This window comes from Cygnus atratus, chromosome 6 (genome assembly GCF_013377495.2).
Source record: "Cygnus atratus isolate AKBS03 ecotype Queensland, Australia chromosome 6, CAtr_DNAZoo_HiC_assembly, whole genome shotgun sequence".
NCBI classification, from domain to species: domain Eukaryota; kingdom Metazoa; phylum Chordata; class Aves; order Anseriformes; family Anatidae; genus Cygnus; species Cygnus atratus.
The window spans coordinates 24,129,770-24,145,187 of NC_066367.1; the positions used below are offsets into that span (position 1 = coordinate 24,129,770).

The following is a 15,418-nucleotide window of genomic DNA, read 5'->3' on the forward strand; positions in this document are numbered from 1 at the left end:
ATGCTCCCCGTGGGAGACTGGTTAACTTCACAGACAGCTGCCATATGTGGCTGGGAGTAGGAAAGATGAAGCTAGCCCTTCTGGAGAGGCAGCCCTCATGCTTCTCGTGGGCAGAGGTGTTACTGGTGCCGGGCGTTTTGTCCTGCAGGTTATCTGGCTGGCACAGGCCTCAGCGCTTTGATCAGTGCAATCGATGAGGAGAGGCTCTGCCAAGGAGGATGGAGTGAGGAACTGGCAGCAGCCCAAGATGGAGACTGATCTGACTTCTCTCTCCCCTAAGACTGCAATCTCTGAGCCAGCCAGCTTGGTAACCTCGTCCTAATGCCAGGGATCCTGCTCATGCTGGCACGGACAGTTTTGGCTCTGCTTGGGGGCTGGGTGGGTTGTTTTGAAGCCCACCTTTGCTGCACTGCAAGAAATTGCATTGAAATCACTTGCACGTTTTTCCTCAGCCACAATTTCTTGAAATCCAAGCAAGACATGTTAATGAATTTGAGGTAAAGAAGTCATTGCATTAGAGTGCAAGAGCACTGAAAGCAACCAAGGATCCTTGGCACCTCAAAGAGGGCTGAGTCAGTGTTATAATGTCCTCCAGTTTTGATTTGCAGGTGTGCAGTAAGGTTTTCTTAAAGTTGGCCTCCAGGAAAAAGAAACTGCAGGAAAGTCTCCTCTTTTATTTAAAAGAGGAAAAGAGTTTCCAGCCTGGTCTCAAAAGTAATTGAAATGTACACGAAAGCTTAGGAAAACTATAAGAAGGATATTTTTCATTAGCAGTAGTTCGTGCTCCTTCTTTTCCTGCACCATCTGGAAACTGGCATAGCCAATGTTTGGAGCAATTCCAAAGAGGAAATGTATTTGCTAAGAAAATGTATATTTTCCAGTGTTTATGAGGGACGAGGTTGAAGTATAGTTTTTGCATGCCTTCTAGGAAAGTGAATGCAGATTAACTCTATGCCTTCCGAGGGCAATGCAGCCCCTTCTCCAAGCGCCCTGCCACAGGCACGTTTTTCCTTGGCCCAGCCGGGCGCGTGGCTGCTAACGGCAAGCAGCGGGTCATGCCTCTGCTTCTGTGTTTGCAGGAGAAGGCCATCTCCAAAGGAGCAGATCGTTGTGACACCGGCCTTTGCGACAGTTGGCATGGAGACCACGCAGCTCACCGAGGAGAACGCAGACTTTGCCTCTCGAGACCGCTATCACCAGTCCTCCCTTATCAGCAGAGAAGAGTTTGTGAATCAGTTTCAGTAAAGGGGGAGGACAGAAAAAACACCAAGCTGTCGTTTCTGAAAGGGCTGATAAGTGCTAGTCACTGCCACGGGGCCTTGTGAAATACTTGAATGTATATGGAAAGGATGTGAATAGTTATTTACATATTCAAGGCTTCTTTGTTTATGCAAACTACAGCATGACCAGGTTTCAAATCTTATCCAAAATGGAGGGGGATAAAACCAACACGCAAATGAAAGGGCCGATCCAGTGAAGTGATGAGTTACTGAGAATGATATAATCCTTTTAAAGAATTCAATTATAAGCACTACTGAGCTCTGAATACTGTCGCTGCTGTAAAAGCTTACAACACCCAATTTCAGACGTCCTCTGGGGGAGCAGGGCAGCAGTGTGCATTGTATTTGCAAGCAGTGACCTCAGATGCAGGAGCCGAGTGCCCGGTCCCAGCTGTGCCACCGATGGATGCAACCTTCCAGGTCAATTCACTTCTCCTCCCAGTGTGAATTTGCCTGCTTGTGATACAGCAATTTTCTACCTCAGCGTTTCAATTACCAAGGTCTTAGAAAGTACTTTAAGGTGTTAGACAATAGGCCAGAACCAGTGGCAAGTGCAAGAGGATTATGAAATATATTCATAACTGGAATCGAACCTGCGCGTTTATATGCAGTAATGCAGTATAATGTACTCTTCTCTACTGTGAAACCATGAAGTGATGCCTTAGCATCTTTTCATAGTGGCTTCCCACATCCTTTCTGAAACAAGAACCAAGACCTAAAATCAAAGCTATCTCCAAATAGAGCATCTCTTGGATAAAAGGAGAGATGATTCAGAAGTGCCTTAACAAAATGCGTTTTGCTAATTCTGCTTCAAGCTCATCCTGTACTGAGCTTTATAGATGTATGCACCTAAGTAAAAGGAGGGGGAAATCACTGCCTCTCACTTCCTGTAATCTCTGATCATTTCAGCCATTAAATTATTTATTTCTTCTGTGCAATAAAAACTTGAGACAGCAGAAACTCCTCTCTGTGCTAGCTGTGGGCCCGTTCAGTGCCTCTGAATACCAGGGCTGTGCCCCAGCGTTGGGGACACTCTGTCCCACTTTGTGGTCTCATCTGCTCTGGCTTTGGCTCTCCAGGTTTCTTAGAAAGGGGACCAAGGGAGACTTTCAGCTGAGATGAAGAAGAGAGCGATCCTGCAACACTGCAGAAAGCATATTCATTTTACTAGGTTGCAGGTATTTCATTAAATATCTGTAACCTTGTCTTTATTATGTCAATAGAAGCAAGCGGAAAATGGTGGCTAATGCTGAGCCACCTCACGTCATTCTCTGTTGGGAGCCGTCCTGTCAGGATTTCTTGCTGTCTTTTTGTGTTGGATTTCCAAACGGTGTGGATCTGCTGTTTAGATGTGCTGAAGCTTCCCCCAGGTCCGCTGGGGCCACCTGTGTGCTCAGGAGAGCCCTTCCCATTCTCACAGCATCAAGACAGCTCTCGCAGTGCTGAATTAAGAGAAGAAATAAATAGCAAAGGCACAGGACTGAGTTTGGGGATGTCTGTGCTGGTACACGGTAGGCAGAATTACAGATTCTTCCCTGAAGACAAATCTGAGAAACTTTGCTGGTGCTTTGCTCTTATCAGTCCAAAGCGTGGCAAGATAACAGTCAATTTTTATTGTCAGCTATTAAGATCAAATTAACTTATCTTTGACCTTGGCAGTTGCTGCTGTTGTGCAAGCTTTCAGACTCTGCTTGGAGCTGATCCACCTCGCTGAGAAGCCGCATCGTGCTGCGCTGTCTCCTGCTAGCGTTTGATACGCGACCGCAGCGCCAGGGCTGTGAGCCCTCGTGTTTCGCGGAGCCACCCCTGTGTGAGCACTGCGGGGTGCCTGCCCTCCCCAGCACGAGCTTGCCCAGCCCTGCAGCCTCAGAGCACAGCTTAAACTAAAGGAAACCCCAGAGCCCAGCACGAAGTGATTAATGGGTAGAAATCCCCACGTTAACCTCGTTAGCTCCCACACAATTTAGTTCCCTTCTTAATGCCAGGCAGTACTTGGGAGACCTGGGGAGGGAAGAAAGCAAGTACTGTGTTCACCAGACCCCACAGGGGAGCCGTGCTGGGGAATGCGTGTGTCTGACACTGTGCTTCCTGCTCTTCCCCAAAACCAGCGACACAAACAGCTCCTCCCTTTGGCTACCGGGATTTTGGCCAGCCCTCTCAGGACAATGCCCGCAGCTTTGCTTGCGGCCCTGTGGATGCTCGAGGCACCTGCCACTGTGTGTCTGCCAAACACCTTGTGTCTGGGTTTTCTGGGTTTTAGGCTCCACGTGCTGCTCCTGGAGAAGCTTTCCCCAAAGCATCCACCCCTCCTGGCATCACCAGCATGGCAGGTACCAGGTCCTGCGCCATGCTGGAAGACCGGCACTTGGTCTTTTCCTCCCGTTGGGCCTGCAGGAGAGGAATGCGTCGTGTGGGGCTGGTTTCCTCGCTGCCGCTGTGTGTTGTAAGTAGAGCAACTTTCCTTTTCAGTGCTCGAGAAAGGAATGCGCTCGTCTTTCTCAGGGCATTAGCTTTGACGTAGTTAACAGTGACGGTGGAGGGAAGGCGTGTTTCAGGAGCCACCACCTCTGAAGGGTTGGGGATAACGGTGTTTGGAGCAGTCTGACCTGCTTCCTCGCACATCCTGTGCTTTTGAAAAGCCAATGCTAGTCGAAAATCAAGCTTGTGCTTTATTTTCTTCCCAACCACTGACTTAATCCTGACAAGGCCTGTGGTTTGGGGTACCCTGATCAACCTCAGAGCAACCGTATTTGGGGTTTCTGGCTGGTCCGCCCTCCTGTAACCCCACAGACTTGTCCACTTCTGAGGCTGGATGAGTTCAGACCCCGCTGGCATGCAGGTCTTTGCGTATCAAGGAAACTTTTCTAGGAGGAGAGAAAGACTAGTTGCATAGCAGATCATCGGGGTGCGTTGTCAAAAACGTCTGTAGCTTTTGTAGCACTCTAAAGATGCATGAAATCAGGGATAGCAATTTGTCAGCTTAACATTTAGTGGTTGAAGGGAAGTAATGTGGGTGGGAATTCCCACTGTGAGTGGGAAGTGTTCCTTCTGCCCACCTGGGAGCCAAACTGTGGCTCTGGCTGCTGCAGCTTTAGTGAAGACTCAGCATCCCTGAAGGTCGGTTTGGGGCCCAGCTCTGAGCCTTATCTGTCCACTACAAGTTGCAGTTTGGTTAACGTCCTTATGAAAAGATCCTTCTATCTTTTTAGCTGTGTGAGCTTTGTTATCATGTACAATCTACTTTCCTTGGAGTTCATGGAATTGTTTTTAAGAAACGAGGATGTTTAGCGATGGGGCAGGGAGGGAGGACGTTTGTTTTTGAGAGAGATGTGAATGTAAAAGGGCCTTTTTTTTTTTTTAAGGCTTCAACTGTAGGTTGCTAGATCAAGTTTTGACAGGTTCATTTGCAGAAGATATAAGCACAGACGGTAGGATAAATATTTTATTATTTGCCTTGCAGTCTCGCCTAGAAGCTCATGCTGTGTTTGTGATGCCGCAACATTAACAAGTGTCCAGAAATCAGAATCTTCTGCCTCAAAACACTTGCAACACAAATAGGGTTGAGAATGGGCAGGAGGAAAGCCAAGTTTCATTGTGATATTGGCGTTAAACGAGAGCTGCTTTGTATAAGTTGCCATCACCCCCTAAGGTCTGTCTGTGTCCCTCATCAGGAGTCTGCTCTGGGAGAGCCAAACCCCTTAAATCCAGAGCTTAACCCACATCCATATTTCTTTTTTCTCCCCTCGTGGCTCTCTCTTGGTCAGCTTTGGGTTTCCTTGGATGTTCTTTGGTGTGTATGTTGGCCAAAAGGTCTCACAGCTGGGATGGTCGCTTGTTCCTAGCAGGTAACAGCGGTCACAGAAGCAGCATGACAAAATGTGCTGAACAAAGGACAATTCTGTGCGTGGGCTAATGCAGGAACAGGCTCTCTGCGAGAGTGAGGCGGTGTGTTCTCACCCCTGCCTTTCTGGTTCAGGCAGGCACAGTTTTGTGCGGCATCATACCTACGCCTGTAAGGCTGGACGAGATGTGCTGAATCACAGCAGCCAGCTTAGGGATGTCATTTAAATCAGCGGGAAAATGAGGTTATTTGAATTACTGCCTTTGTCTGGTGAATTCTAGAAAGGGTAATTACTGCAATAAACGAGAGAAAATTAAAAGATTATAGTCAACCTGTAAATCTGGTAACTCCGTATAAAACAGGACCGCAGTGAACTTACATTCTGACTTCACAGTGCTGAGACCTAGATCTGGTGTAATGGTATTTAAACCCGAGACAAGGCGAGACCTCTGGGTAAAAGCCCTAAAAGCTGTGGGTGAGAGGCTCTGGCAGCCAACTGCAGGCTGGAAACACAGAGCCCTAAAGCTGTGGGGTGCAACAAAAGCTCCTTCCCTTTCTGCCCCTCGTGGCTTTGGGATTTGCCCGGATTTGAGAGGTTTGTGAGCAGAAGCCTTGGTGCCGCTTGGCAGAGCCCGGTGGTGCAGGAGTGCACCTGTAACTTTATGGGATCCAAATGCTGCTCGTGAACCTTGGCAGCCGCAGCAGCTTCTTGGATCACGGCAGTGCTGCTGTGCAGGGCTTTTGGAAGGGCTGGGTTGTTCCTGATGCGCTCCAAACCAGAGCTGGCTGAAAAGGGTCCTGAAAGAAATAAATCAGAGGTTTAGAGTTGCTTCTTACCAGATAGATTGAAATGGCTGACTTTTTTTTCTTCTTTTCCAGAAAATATTGGGTTTATTTCCAACAATGGGATTCAAAAGGCAACATTTTGGATCCAGTGGCTTTATTTTGTTGTGCATTTTTCTGTGAGGGATGAAAAGAGAGCACAAGACCCGTATCCATCCTGACTTCCAAATGTCAAGTATCTGGAATGAGCTGCTTGCAAGGGGAGGTACAAGGCAGGCATTTCTTGTAAAAATAAATCAATCAAACACCACTATCCCCAGAATTTCAAGAAAATGTTCAGGTGCTAAGTGCCTTTTGGATGATTGGGATCCATTAACGGATGGCTTACAGCATCGAGAGGAGACTGCGAAGGTAATTAATTGCTTGGTTAGGAACTATCTGTCCACTTTGGAAACTCAGGACTTTTAATAACAAATTCCAGGAGTAGAAAATATTCACTTTGTACCTTAATTCATCATCAGTTTAAAACTTGTCTGAGGTTTATGAGCCTGATCCAAGTTTTAGACAGATCTGGGCTGCGTTTCAAGCGAGCTGCAGGAGTTTCATGGTGTTGGCTGGGGCTGTGAAGGGTTCCTATAGAACTGACGAGAAGTGACCAGTGAGCGTAATCCTTACGAGGTGTTATGGAGATGCCTCTTCTGTAGAAACTCCTGTGTTTTTTAGTGATTTCAGGCCGAAACAATGCAGAACCTGGTGAATTGGGCTGTGTGCCTCCAGCCCCTCAGACTGGAACATGGAAATCAAGGTGAAACAAAAACAAACTGGTTTTCCTCCCCCAGAGTAGGGTGAGGGGTGGGATTCAATTAATCAGCTTTTACTATCAATCATGTTTTATATAGTAATGTTACAGGCTTCCTGTGTTGCTGTTATTCTTTTTAAACTCTTTTTTGAGTTGAATGTGCTGCTTTTGGATGGAAGCATTGAGTGTATTTATACATAATTTGGGGAGACTTTTAGGTCACAGCTTCTTTCAGGAGGCATTGTTTGACATCAGGGTTTGCCTGGTCCTTCTGACTCCTGGGGAAATGAATTCCATGCATTTAAATCTCCCATTACTGGGGAGCGGGATGCGGCCCTGCGACAAGCGCTGGTGCCATGTACAATGCCACGGGGACGCACAGCTTGGGGCCACGTGGGGAGAAGTGAATGAGCTCACTTGGTGAGCTGGACCTCAAAAATAGTGGAGCTCATCGTGAGTTGGCTTCTTCGGTGCAGGGACGTTCCTCATTGAAGCGGCGAAGGTAGGACTGAAGTGACATGGCAGGAAAAGGCAGTAGCTTGGCATTTACAGCCATGAGGCCTTGGCAAATTGGGCAGCTGGTAGGGGAAGGGATTGTGTTTGGGAAGTACAAAACAGCCTGGACATCGGCGCTTCCTTTCCAGGTGCCTGTGAATAACATGCTGTTTGTGACTGGAGCCGCGACAGAGCGGGGATAGCTTTTTCTGTATGGTAAATACTCGTTTAATGGTACCAGCTCCCATCACAGTGCTTTTGTCCCAGCCTGGGTGTTGTAGGCAGTGGCAGGGCATGGCAGGGACCCTGCTGTGCACTGCAGGGCCACCAGGAGGTGGGGACATCCGATACCAACCCCGTCTTCCTCAAGGTTGTTCTTTCAGCGACATTTATTTTGCATTTACGCGCTGCTGATTTTGTTCTCAACGTGCCTGTTGAGTAAAACAGTAGGAAGAATTTATTGAGACTTGTTGGAAGAGCATTCGATCCCGCGCTTCCTGCTTGCTGGATTTACAGCTTCAGAGGATGCAGAGTGCTTGTTGTTGTAGGAGTTGGTAACGGGGAGTCATGCACTTCATGCAAGAAGATATCCCCCAGCTATTTGAGCTGCTGCTCTGCATTCCCTGGGCCGTCTCCCAAAGCAGCAAGCTACTTTACAGCTCCTCCTCACACCAGCTTTAACTCTTGATGGCACATCGCTTCGCTGAGTGTGGGTATCTCCATCATGTTGAGGAGGAAGCCTTTTTTTAGGCGACCCGTTCCGTAAGGTACGGGTGAGTCCCTTGGCGTAGGCTGGAGGACCCCAAGGATGTCCTGTGCAGACCACGCAGCTTGGTGGCAGCTGCCTGCATCTTCTGGGTCGCTCAGGTGGCCCCAGCTGCCAGGGCTGGGATGTTGCCTTGTGTAATTAGAAGCGGGGTTGCGATATGCCGGTTCATTTCAGGGAAACCCATAATAACGGGATGCCAAATCCCCGTGTCCGGGACTAACTGGACAAGCTCCTGTCATTCGCGTGCTTGTGTGGGCTCATCAGTGCCACCTTTTGGCTGGAAAGAGGCCTTCAGGAGAGTTTGTGTTTGGTAGCCGGCTGCTTGCTTCTCTCTTGGTGAAGGGAGAAAGAGGGAGCAGGGGGTACAGACCAAATCCGTGTTTGGTCCTGGATTCGGTGGGTGGTCGCTTGCCAGCCGTGTTCAGAACACCGGATTGTGCTTGGCTGGGGGAAATTCAGCCTGAACCTGAAATAAATAGCTCGGGGGGGGGGGGGGGGGGGGAAGCAAAGGGCGTGCAAGCATCCCGGGGGGAGAGGCTGCCAAGGACGGGTGCTGCTGGGGGGAGAGGCTGCCAAGGACGGGGTGCTGCTGGTGGGGATGGAGGGCTCGGTGGGGACGCTGCGGCCGGGCTCCTTGGGGCTGCCAGCAGCCAGGGCCGAGCCCCAGCTGCGCGGTGTGTGCTCTCGCCGAACCAGGAGCGCGGGGCGAGGAAGGGGAATTTCAGAACAATAAAGGGAAATCCTTTGCCTCCCGTGCAGCCCAGCCTGGGAACTCACCCCCGCAAGAAGCCGCAGCCTCAGAAAGCCGCTGCTGGCATGGAGAAGCCAGCGGCTTCGCTGTAGGACCAATAAAGGCTTTCCAAGTTACTTGGCGGGGGCTCGAAGGCGCAGCCGGGAGGGGGCTGGAGCCTGGGGGCTGCCCGACGCCCCCCGGGCTCGGCTCGGAGCCGCTTCGGCGGTGCCCCCCCGGGGGACCTGGGCTTCAACCCCCCCCCCCCCCCCCCCCGGTGCCGGGTGCCCGGGGGAGGCCAGGCCGGGGTCAAAGCAGCGCAGGAGCGGGGCCGGCCCGGGGGAGGGATGCGGGGGGGGCCGTGCCGAGCCGTGCGGGGCCGCGCCGGGTGATGTCAGGCTCGAGGAGGAGCCTCGGCCGCCTGCCCTTTTACTTTCGGCCGCCGGCACTTGGCCGCAGGCTGCCGCCGCCGCTGGCCGGCCCCCCCTCCCCCCCCCCCCCGGGCGCTATGGGCACCCCCCAGCCGGCCTGGCCCCGTCCCCCGGCGGGCATGTGAGCCCCCCTTCGTCCTCCTCCTCCCCGTCCCGTCCCCAGCGCCATGCCGGCAGCCTGCACCCTGCTGCTGCTGCTGCTGGGGCTGGGGCTGGCCCCGCCGGCCGGGTCGCTGCCCCTCGCACCCCCTCTCCGGCGCCTTCCTCCTCCTCCTCCTCCTCCTCCTCTTCCATCGCCTCGCAGCCGCCTCGGCCGCCCCTGCTCGCCGCCCGCCGCGGGACACGCCGGCTGCCCCGGTGAGTGGGGACGGGATGGGGACGGGGGGACACACTGGTGGCTTCGTCCTGGGGGCTCTATCCGAGCCCCCTGCCCCGCTCCGTAGGACTTCCCGGAGCCCCCCCGAGTGCTGGGATCCTTCCAGAGGTGAAGGGAGCCGGGGGGAAAGCTGCGAAGGGGAAGTGGGTGCACGGGTGGGCACCGAGCCCACGCCATGCGTGGGACAGGTGTGTCAGGGTGTCTCTGTGTCACCCCAAAGCGGCACATCAGTCACCTGCAAAGTCGCGCCTTTCCTCGCCTGCCACATCTGCGACCGGGAGCGGGGACTGGCGTGGTGCTTTGCAGGTGATGCCGGGGCTGGTTTCAGCACAGGGAGCAGGTAGGCTGGGTTTTTTGTAGGAAAAGCAGAGCTCGCTTCATCTCCTGGTGAGCGGGTTTACCCACGCGCCAAGAAGAGACAGGGCTCACAGGATGATTAAGTCCTGATGCGCTGGGGGAGCTGGTGCTGGGCGGCTGCAGGTGGGCTGAGGAAATCCAGCACGTCAACACAGACCTGCGTGGGTTTTGCGTCCGGACGGCTGATCACCTGCCTGGGATGGACCGCCGAGTTTTGGCTTAGTTCCTGATGTGAGGAGAGTACCACGCTTTGGTATGCAGGGTTCAGTTTATAAAGCTCAAGTTGTGAAACTTCAGGAAATGTGGCAAAACTACATTTGGAACGTTTTGGTTGTCTTTGGGTAGCTGAAGTGTGCCTTTGTAGGATGTGTCCACGCTATGCAAGGTGTTTGGCTGGGGATCCCGGCTGGGGCGCACCCTGCAGTGCATTAAAGCTGCTAACGGTGTTTGTGAGAGCAGCCTGGTGACCAGGATACCGCGCTGAAATTAGGGAGATTTGGGTCCCTTCCCGGCCCAGCTACAGAGCTCTTGGTGCCACTTCAAGTCAGTTCTCCCTCCAGAAGTGGTGAAAATAACACTGCTTTTCCTGCTGTGAGGCTCGCGGAGGTAAAATCTGCAACTGTCTGCAAAGTTCTCAGCTGTTATTTGACGAGAGCCTTTGCAGATCCCTTGCCGGATAGAAAAAAAAATAAATATATTCAATTTCACCTCAGATTCCTATCTGGCATCTTTTCCTGTGACCTTGATGGCTCCTGAGAGTCGGCGGAGGAATGCGTTTCCTTTGTTCGAGCCTGAAAAGCCCGAGCTGGCTGTCCTCGTGCTGCAAAACCCTGGGTCTGGCCGGGGGCATGGGGCTCTGCAGTTTGCTCCGCGCTGCCGGCAGCTACAGGTGCTCGTGAATCACGTCAGCCCCGAGCCAGGAGCAGTGATAAATAGCACAGTAGTAGCTCGATCCAGAGCAAACGGCATAATAAATTACGGGGTGTCCCGACAGCTGCAGTTCACTCGCTGTTAGCTACAGCTCTATGCTTGCGTCAGTCAAGAGAAGTGGCGCGGTGGGACGGGGTCTCCTGAACCGCTTTCAGGCCGACCTGCAGAAAGCCCCGCTGTCTGTCTCGTCGGCGCTTGCACCGCTCTGAGGAGTTCTTTGAAAATGTTTGTTTGAAGGGGGGAGCGTTTCTTGTGAACCCGTCGCGCCGCCGCTACGTGGAAACACAGATTACATCTCGGGCGGCTTCGAGACAGCTCTGAGGTTGGGAGGCAGCGGCCCTTTATCAGCGAGCAGATAGCAGCGCGAGTACAAGTGGGCTTGGGGAGCCCGGCTGTCCTCCCTGGCCTGCCTGTGCCTCTGAATGCGTGTGGCATGGCCCCACAGTGCAGGTGGCTCCTGCTTGTTGTTCGAAGGGCAGGCTGAGCCTGGGGAGGGGAGGCAGGAGTGGGAAAAAAAAAAGGTGACCTGGGGAGCGGGAAGGATGGGGAAAGGAGGTGCTGGTGTCAAAGCCCACCATGGGATTCTCCCTGGCAGATGTTTTGCATCGGAGACGGGCAACCCGATGGGCACCACCGAGCTGGGGCATATGTGGGCTCAGTCAGGAGCTCTGCCTCCATCTGGTCTCATTATTGCAGGTTTCCCACCTGTAAAATGGGAATAACACACCTCCATATCCCTTGCTGCATGGGGTGCATGGCACGTGGCCACCCCTTTGGCAAACACTGCTGCTCCTGCTGCGCCCCCGCAGAGGCCATCACAGTGGTGCCGTGGGGAGGGCAGAGGTGGCACTGAGCCCCTGATGAGGTCCCTGTGGATGGGGTCTCTGGCTCTGCGAATCCTCCCCCTGCTCCTACAATGTCCCTTTTCTCCCCACACCTCCCTACAGCCCTCTGTCAGCACTGATGCCCGGCGGGGACGCCAGCCGTGCGGCTGCCCTGATAACTCAGTCTGCTTTTCTGCCATCTGTGCCTTCCCTCCTGTCCTTTCTCCCTCCTTCCCCTGCCAGCTGCCGCCCTTCCTTGCAGCTTCCCCAGTGCGAGGCCGGGAAATGAGGCAGGAGGTCACCCAAGAAGGAACCAGCGTTGCCTGCAGCCCGGGAGAGCCAGGCTGGCTGTCAGGAGCCTCCTGCCCTGGCAGAGGGGCGCACGCTCTGTACTCGCTCACCTATTCATTAACTTTCCTTCTCTGAAACTGTCTGTGGGTGGAAGAAGCAGATATAGGAGCAAAGGAAGAGGTTCACGAGGATGCCTGTTCGCACTAAAGTGCTGTGTTGCCTCCAAATCTGCCTCAGACTTTCCGGTACGTATCGGGTGGCTCTGCGGGGGCAGAAGCCCAGCTGTCCGTGCGGTCATGCTGGTGCAGAGCGGTGCAGGATGCTGCCGACGAGCTTCGGCATGATGTCAGGGGACAGCTGGTGGCACAGGAGGGGTGCTGAATTTATTTTGTGGGCCGAGAGGTCCCTGGGGTTGCATAGGTTTAGCTCTGCTCCTTCGGGGTACAGAATGAAGAGCATAAAAGAAAAGAGAAAAAAAAAAAAGAAGTGGTTTCAGAAAAGGAGGAGGAAAGGCGCAGTTGTGCTGGGCTCACCTGAAGTTTTCGTTTCCCTGTAGCGAACTGCTGGAGCTGGTCCGTGCCTCTCGCGAGTGCAGCGCTTCAGCGGCCATTCGCACATCTCTCTTCCCAAGCCGCGATCACCACTTCAGACGGATAATTTAATTTGCTGTAATTATTTCGTGTGGCTGGGAAGCCGAGGGAGGCGGGCAGCTGTTGCAGCACCTCCGCTGGCTGTGGCCAGCCCCGCTGGGCGGTGGGGACCCTCCCCAGGGGATGTGATTTTCGGTGTCAAAAGTCTCTGATGCTGCTTCATTTCGAGCAGCAGAGTTCCTACCCATCCTGGAAGTCCTCTGGAGCTTCTTTCCCCCGTTACAGGTCCCAGTTTTAGGGCTGGTGATCAGAAATGCTCCCCGGTAGGAAATGGAAATGATGAAAAAGAGAAGCCGTGGTGGGTCGGCTGTGCTGGCCGCGGGTCGCTTTACCCTGTCAGCTGCCCACCCCAGCACTGAGCCGTCCTCTGGGTGAGAGCAGAGACCGAGCCTGGGCAGAATAAAGAATTATTTCCATGAAAAGGTCAAAAATTTGCCTTCTTGCAACATGAAAATGCATCCTGAAGCACGGCCAAAACCCGGCACCTGCTCTAGCATCTCTCTGCTGTCAGAGTGGTGCAAGGAAGCTTTAAGGGCGGTTTGGCTGTCCAGAGGGTCAGCAGGTGCTCTGGGCAAATGAAAGGTTGCTTGTTCATTGTATTCCCCTGATAACGCCTGATAGATAATCCATAGTCTGCAGCTGGTGAGCAAGCTTGTCATGAGCCTCTAATACCCCAAACCCAGGCCCTGTTATTTACATTCGATTGAAGATGTAGGTCATACAGTGTGTTTTTCTCTTTCCCGATCGGCTGAGCATAAAAGGCAGAATCCAATTTTCAGTGGAAATAGGCCTGATTACAAATTCAAATTTTTATTTCTTTGAGCACTTTTGCAACATTTGCATTGTAATTTGCTGTTTCCATAAATACCAGAGCTTCATTTGCTGAGATATTCAGCCAGAGCACATGCAAGTGGGCTGCGAGCACAGGCTCAGTGAAAGAATGAAGTCTGTAGGTGCACAGCAGTAGAAAGTGTTTTTGTCACATCTGGCCACCCTTCCCTCTCACCCTCTTCTGCATTTGTGCAGCTGGGGCGTGCACACGACTGGCCCTACATTTTTAATGCCTGTGCGTTGTACCACAGCATCCCGCTGCTGCAGCCAGGGGCACGGTTCCCTTTCGGCTCTTCGATTATGCAGCGAGTTTGCAGTCATCCTTTCGGGCTGAAATCATTCAAGTCAGAGGACAAGGAGAGAACTTTCCCACCCAAAAGGGAAATGATGTTGCATTACTGAGCGACCAGCCCAAGTAATAATATAATCTTAGAAAAATGCAGTTCCCTCGAGGAAAGGAAGCTCTGTAAACTTCAGCTCCTCCAAGCTGCCCGCATTGCCGTTGTCTGTGTTAGAGCAGTGTCAAAGCTTGTCTGCCGGGGTGCTCAGGAAATCATATGGCAAAGTGGGAACGAGAACCAGCTCCTGCTTGAAATGAGGACCTCCTAGCGTCAGGATGCTCTGTGGTTTCCAGTGCGGATTTCGGGATGCTGGGTCCCATCCCTTCTTTGCTGTTAATCGCCTCTTTGTGCTAGCTGGGTGCTGTATGTGGTGGCAGTTACCTTGGTCCTGAAGAAGGGGCAGGGGTGGGACCAGCTGCAGGAAGGTGAAACACCTGCCGGGTTTCACTGATGGGGATGCTGGGGTCAAAAGTGTGCTTGTGTGAAGCTGGGGGGGAAGGTGGTTTGTTCTTAGAGCTGTCAGTGTCTGGGCAAAGCCACACAAGGGAAAGGTGTGATAAGTTGCTCAGATGAAGCTGTCTCATGTGATTTGTCTCTTCAGAAGCCAGGATAAAATGCACGAGGAATAAGAAAGCCTTTTATTAAGTGTCCGAAGTGCAAAAGCCAACCCGTCTCCCCCAGACAGGGCTTGCTGTGGTGTCTCCATCCAGTCCCACGAGGAATTCTCCATTGCCTGTCCCCTGTGCAGGTGGGGCTCCTCGGGAAGTGTAGAACTGTATGTAAATCTGCGTCCCTACGCCGAGTCATTCGCTAACTGGTTTTGCAGGCGGTTACTGGAGCATCGCCCCAGCTGTACTCAGCATCTCGGCTGTGGGCGATGGGCCGCTGCTGCCAAAAGTCCTGATCTGTGCTGAGTGCCTCGGAAGGTTTGGCTTTCTCTCCTGAAAGCCCCGACTCCTGGAACTGTCATTACAGGAGAATCGCTTAGAGGGGGAGAAAGAGAGCTGCTGGCTGTGGAGGTGGTAGAAAAAAACGTGAGCTGCGAATCCAGGAGACAGACGAGAAGTGCAGGCTGGTTGTATTTAAAGGCAGCACAAGTGCAAAGCTGGTCTCTGGGGTGTTTGAGGGGCAATTTTAGCCATTCCTGTTGGCCATGCTGTGTGCATACATTGGAAGCACAAGAGCAGCTCGGCCACTGCAATGGCCTCGCTCCACTGGGAGAAGGGAAGGCCGGCAAAGAGTGCGCTGGTGCTGGAAGCACGGGGCAATGCCACAGGAAGGCTGGGAGCAAACGCAGCTGTTCTCTGCCCAGTGTTGTGGGCACCTTGTGGTGGCCTTGGCATTTGACGTGAAGCTTGAAAGGGTTTTTAAAGCTGCTTTCGTGAGGACAGCCACCTTGTTCATGACATGACCGAGCACTGCCCTGCTGCAGGTCTCGGGCTCCTGGATCACCGCTTGGATTCAGCCGGCTGAGGTGACTGCGGAGATGTTTGAGGAAAGCAAAAACCTAAACCCAAAAGCTAGTAACTGTTTGCACAGCAATTAGAATGGCAGCGAGCTTCTCACCGGTGAACTTTGGGGAAAAATGCCCTTTTCTTTTCAACCTGAAGCTGATTTAGCTCAGGTGGAAGTCAGCTGGGGAGTGATGTTACCTGCCGGGGTAGAAGTGGCCGTGGGTCCCAGGAGGGGT

The 15,418-nt window shown here is 52.7% G+C and overlaps 2 protein-coding genes across 6 annotated transcripts in view; both read left to right on the top strand.

Moving 5' to 3' along the window:
- SLC12A8 (solute carrier family 12 member 8) overlaps positions 1-2,235 on the top strand; it is a 53,212-nt gene extending 50,977 nt beyond the window's left edge. For 2 of the 5 annotated variants that reach the window (XM_035536771.2, XM_035536775.2), the window contains one exon: positions 1,080-2,211. In XM_035536771.2, coding sequence (XP_035392664.1) covers positions 1,080-1,245 — 166 coding nt within the window. In that variant the 3' untranslated portion in view covers positions 1,246-2,211. Of the gene's footprint in view, positions 1-1,079 lie in introns of all 5 variants that reach the window. The other 3 variants (XM_035536773.2, XM_035536769.2, XM_035536770.2) reach the window with 3 other exon arrangements.
- Positions 2,236-9,117: 6,882 nt separating this feature from the next.
- HEG1 (heart development protein with EGF like domains 1) overlaps positions 9,118-15,418 on the top strand; it is a 44,807-nt gene continuing 38,506 nt past the window's right edge. Inside the window, exon 1 of the mRNA XM_035536741.1 lies at positions 9,118-9,485. Within this exon, the coding sequence (XP_035392634.1) occupies positions 9,296-9,485 (190 nt within the window). The 5' untranslated portion in view covers positions 9,118-9,295. The remainder of the gene's footprint in view (positions 9,486-15,418) is intronic.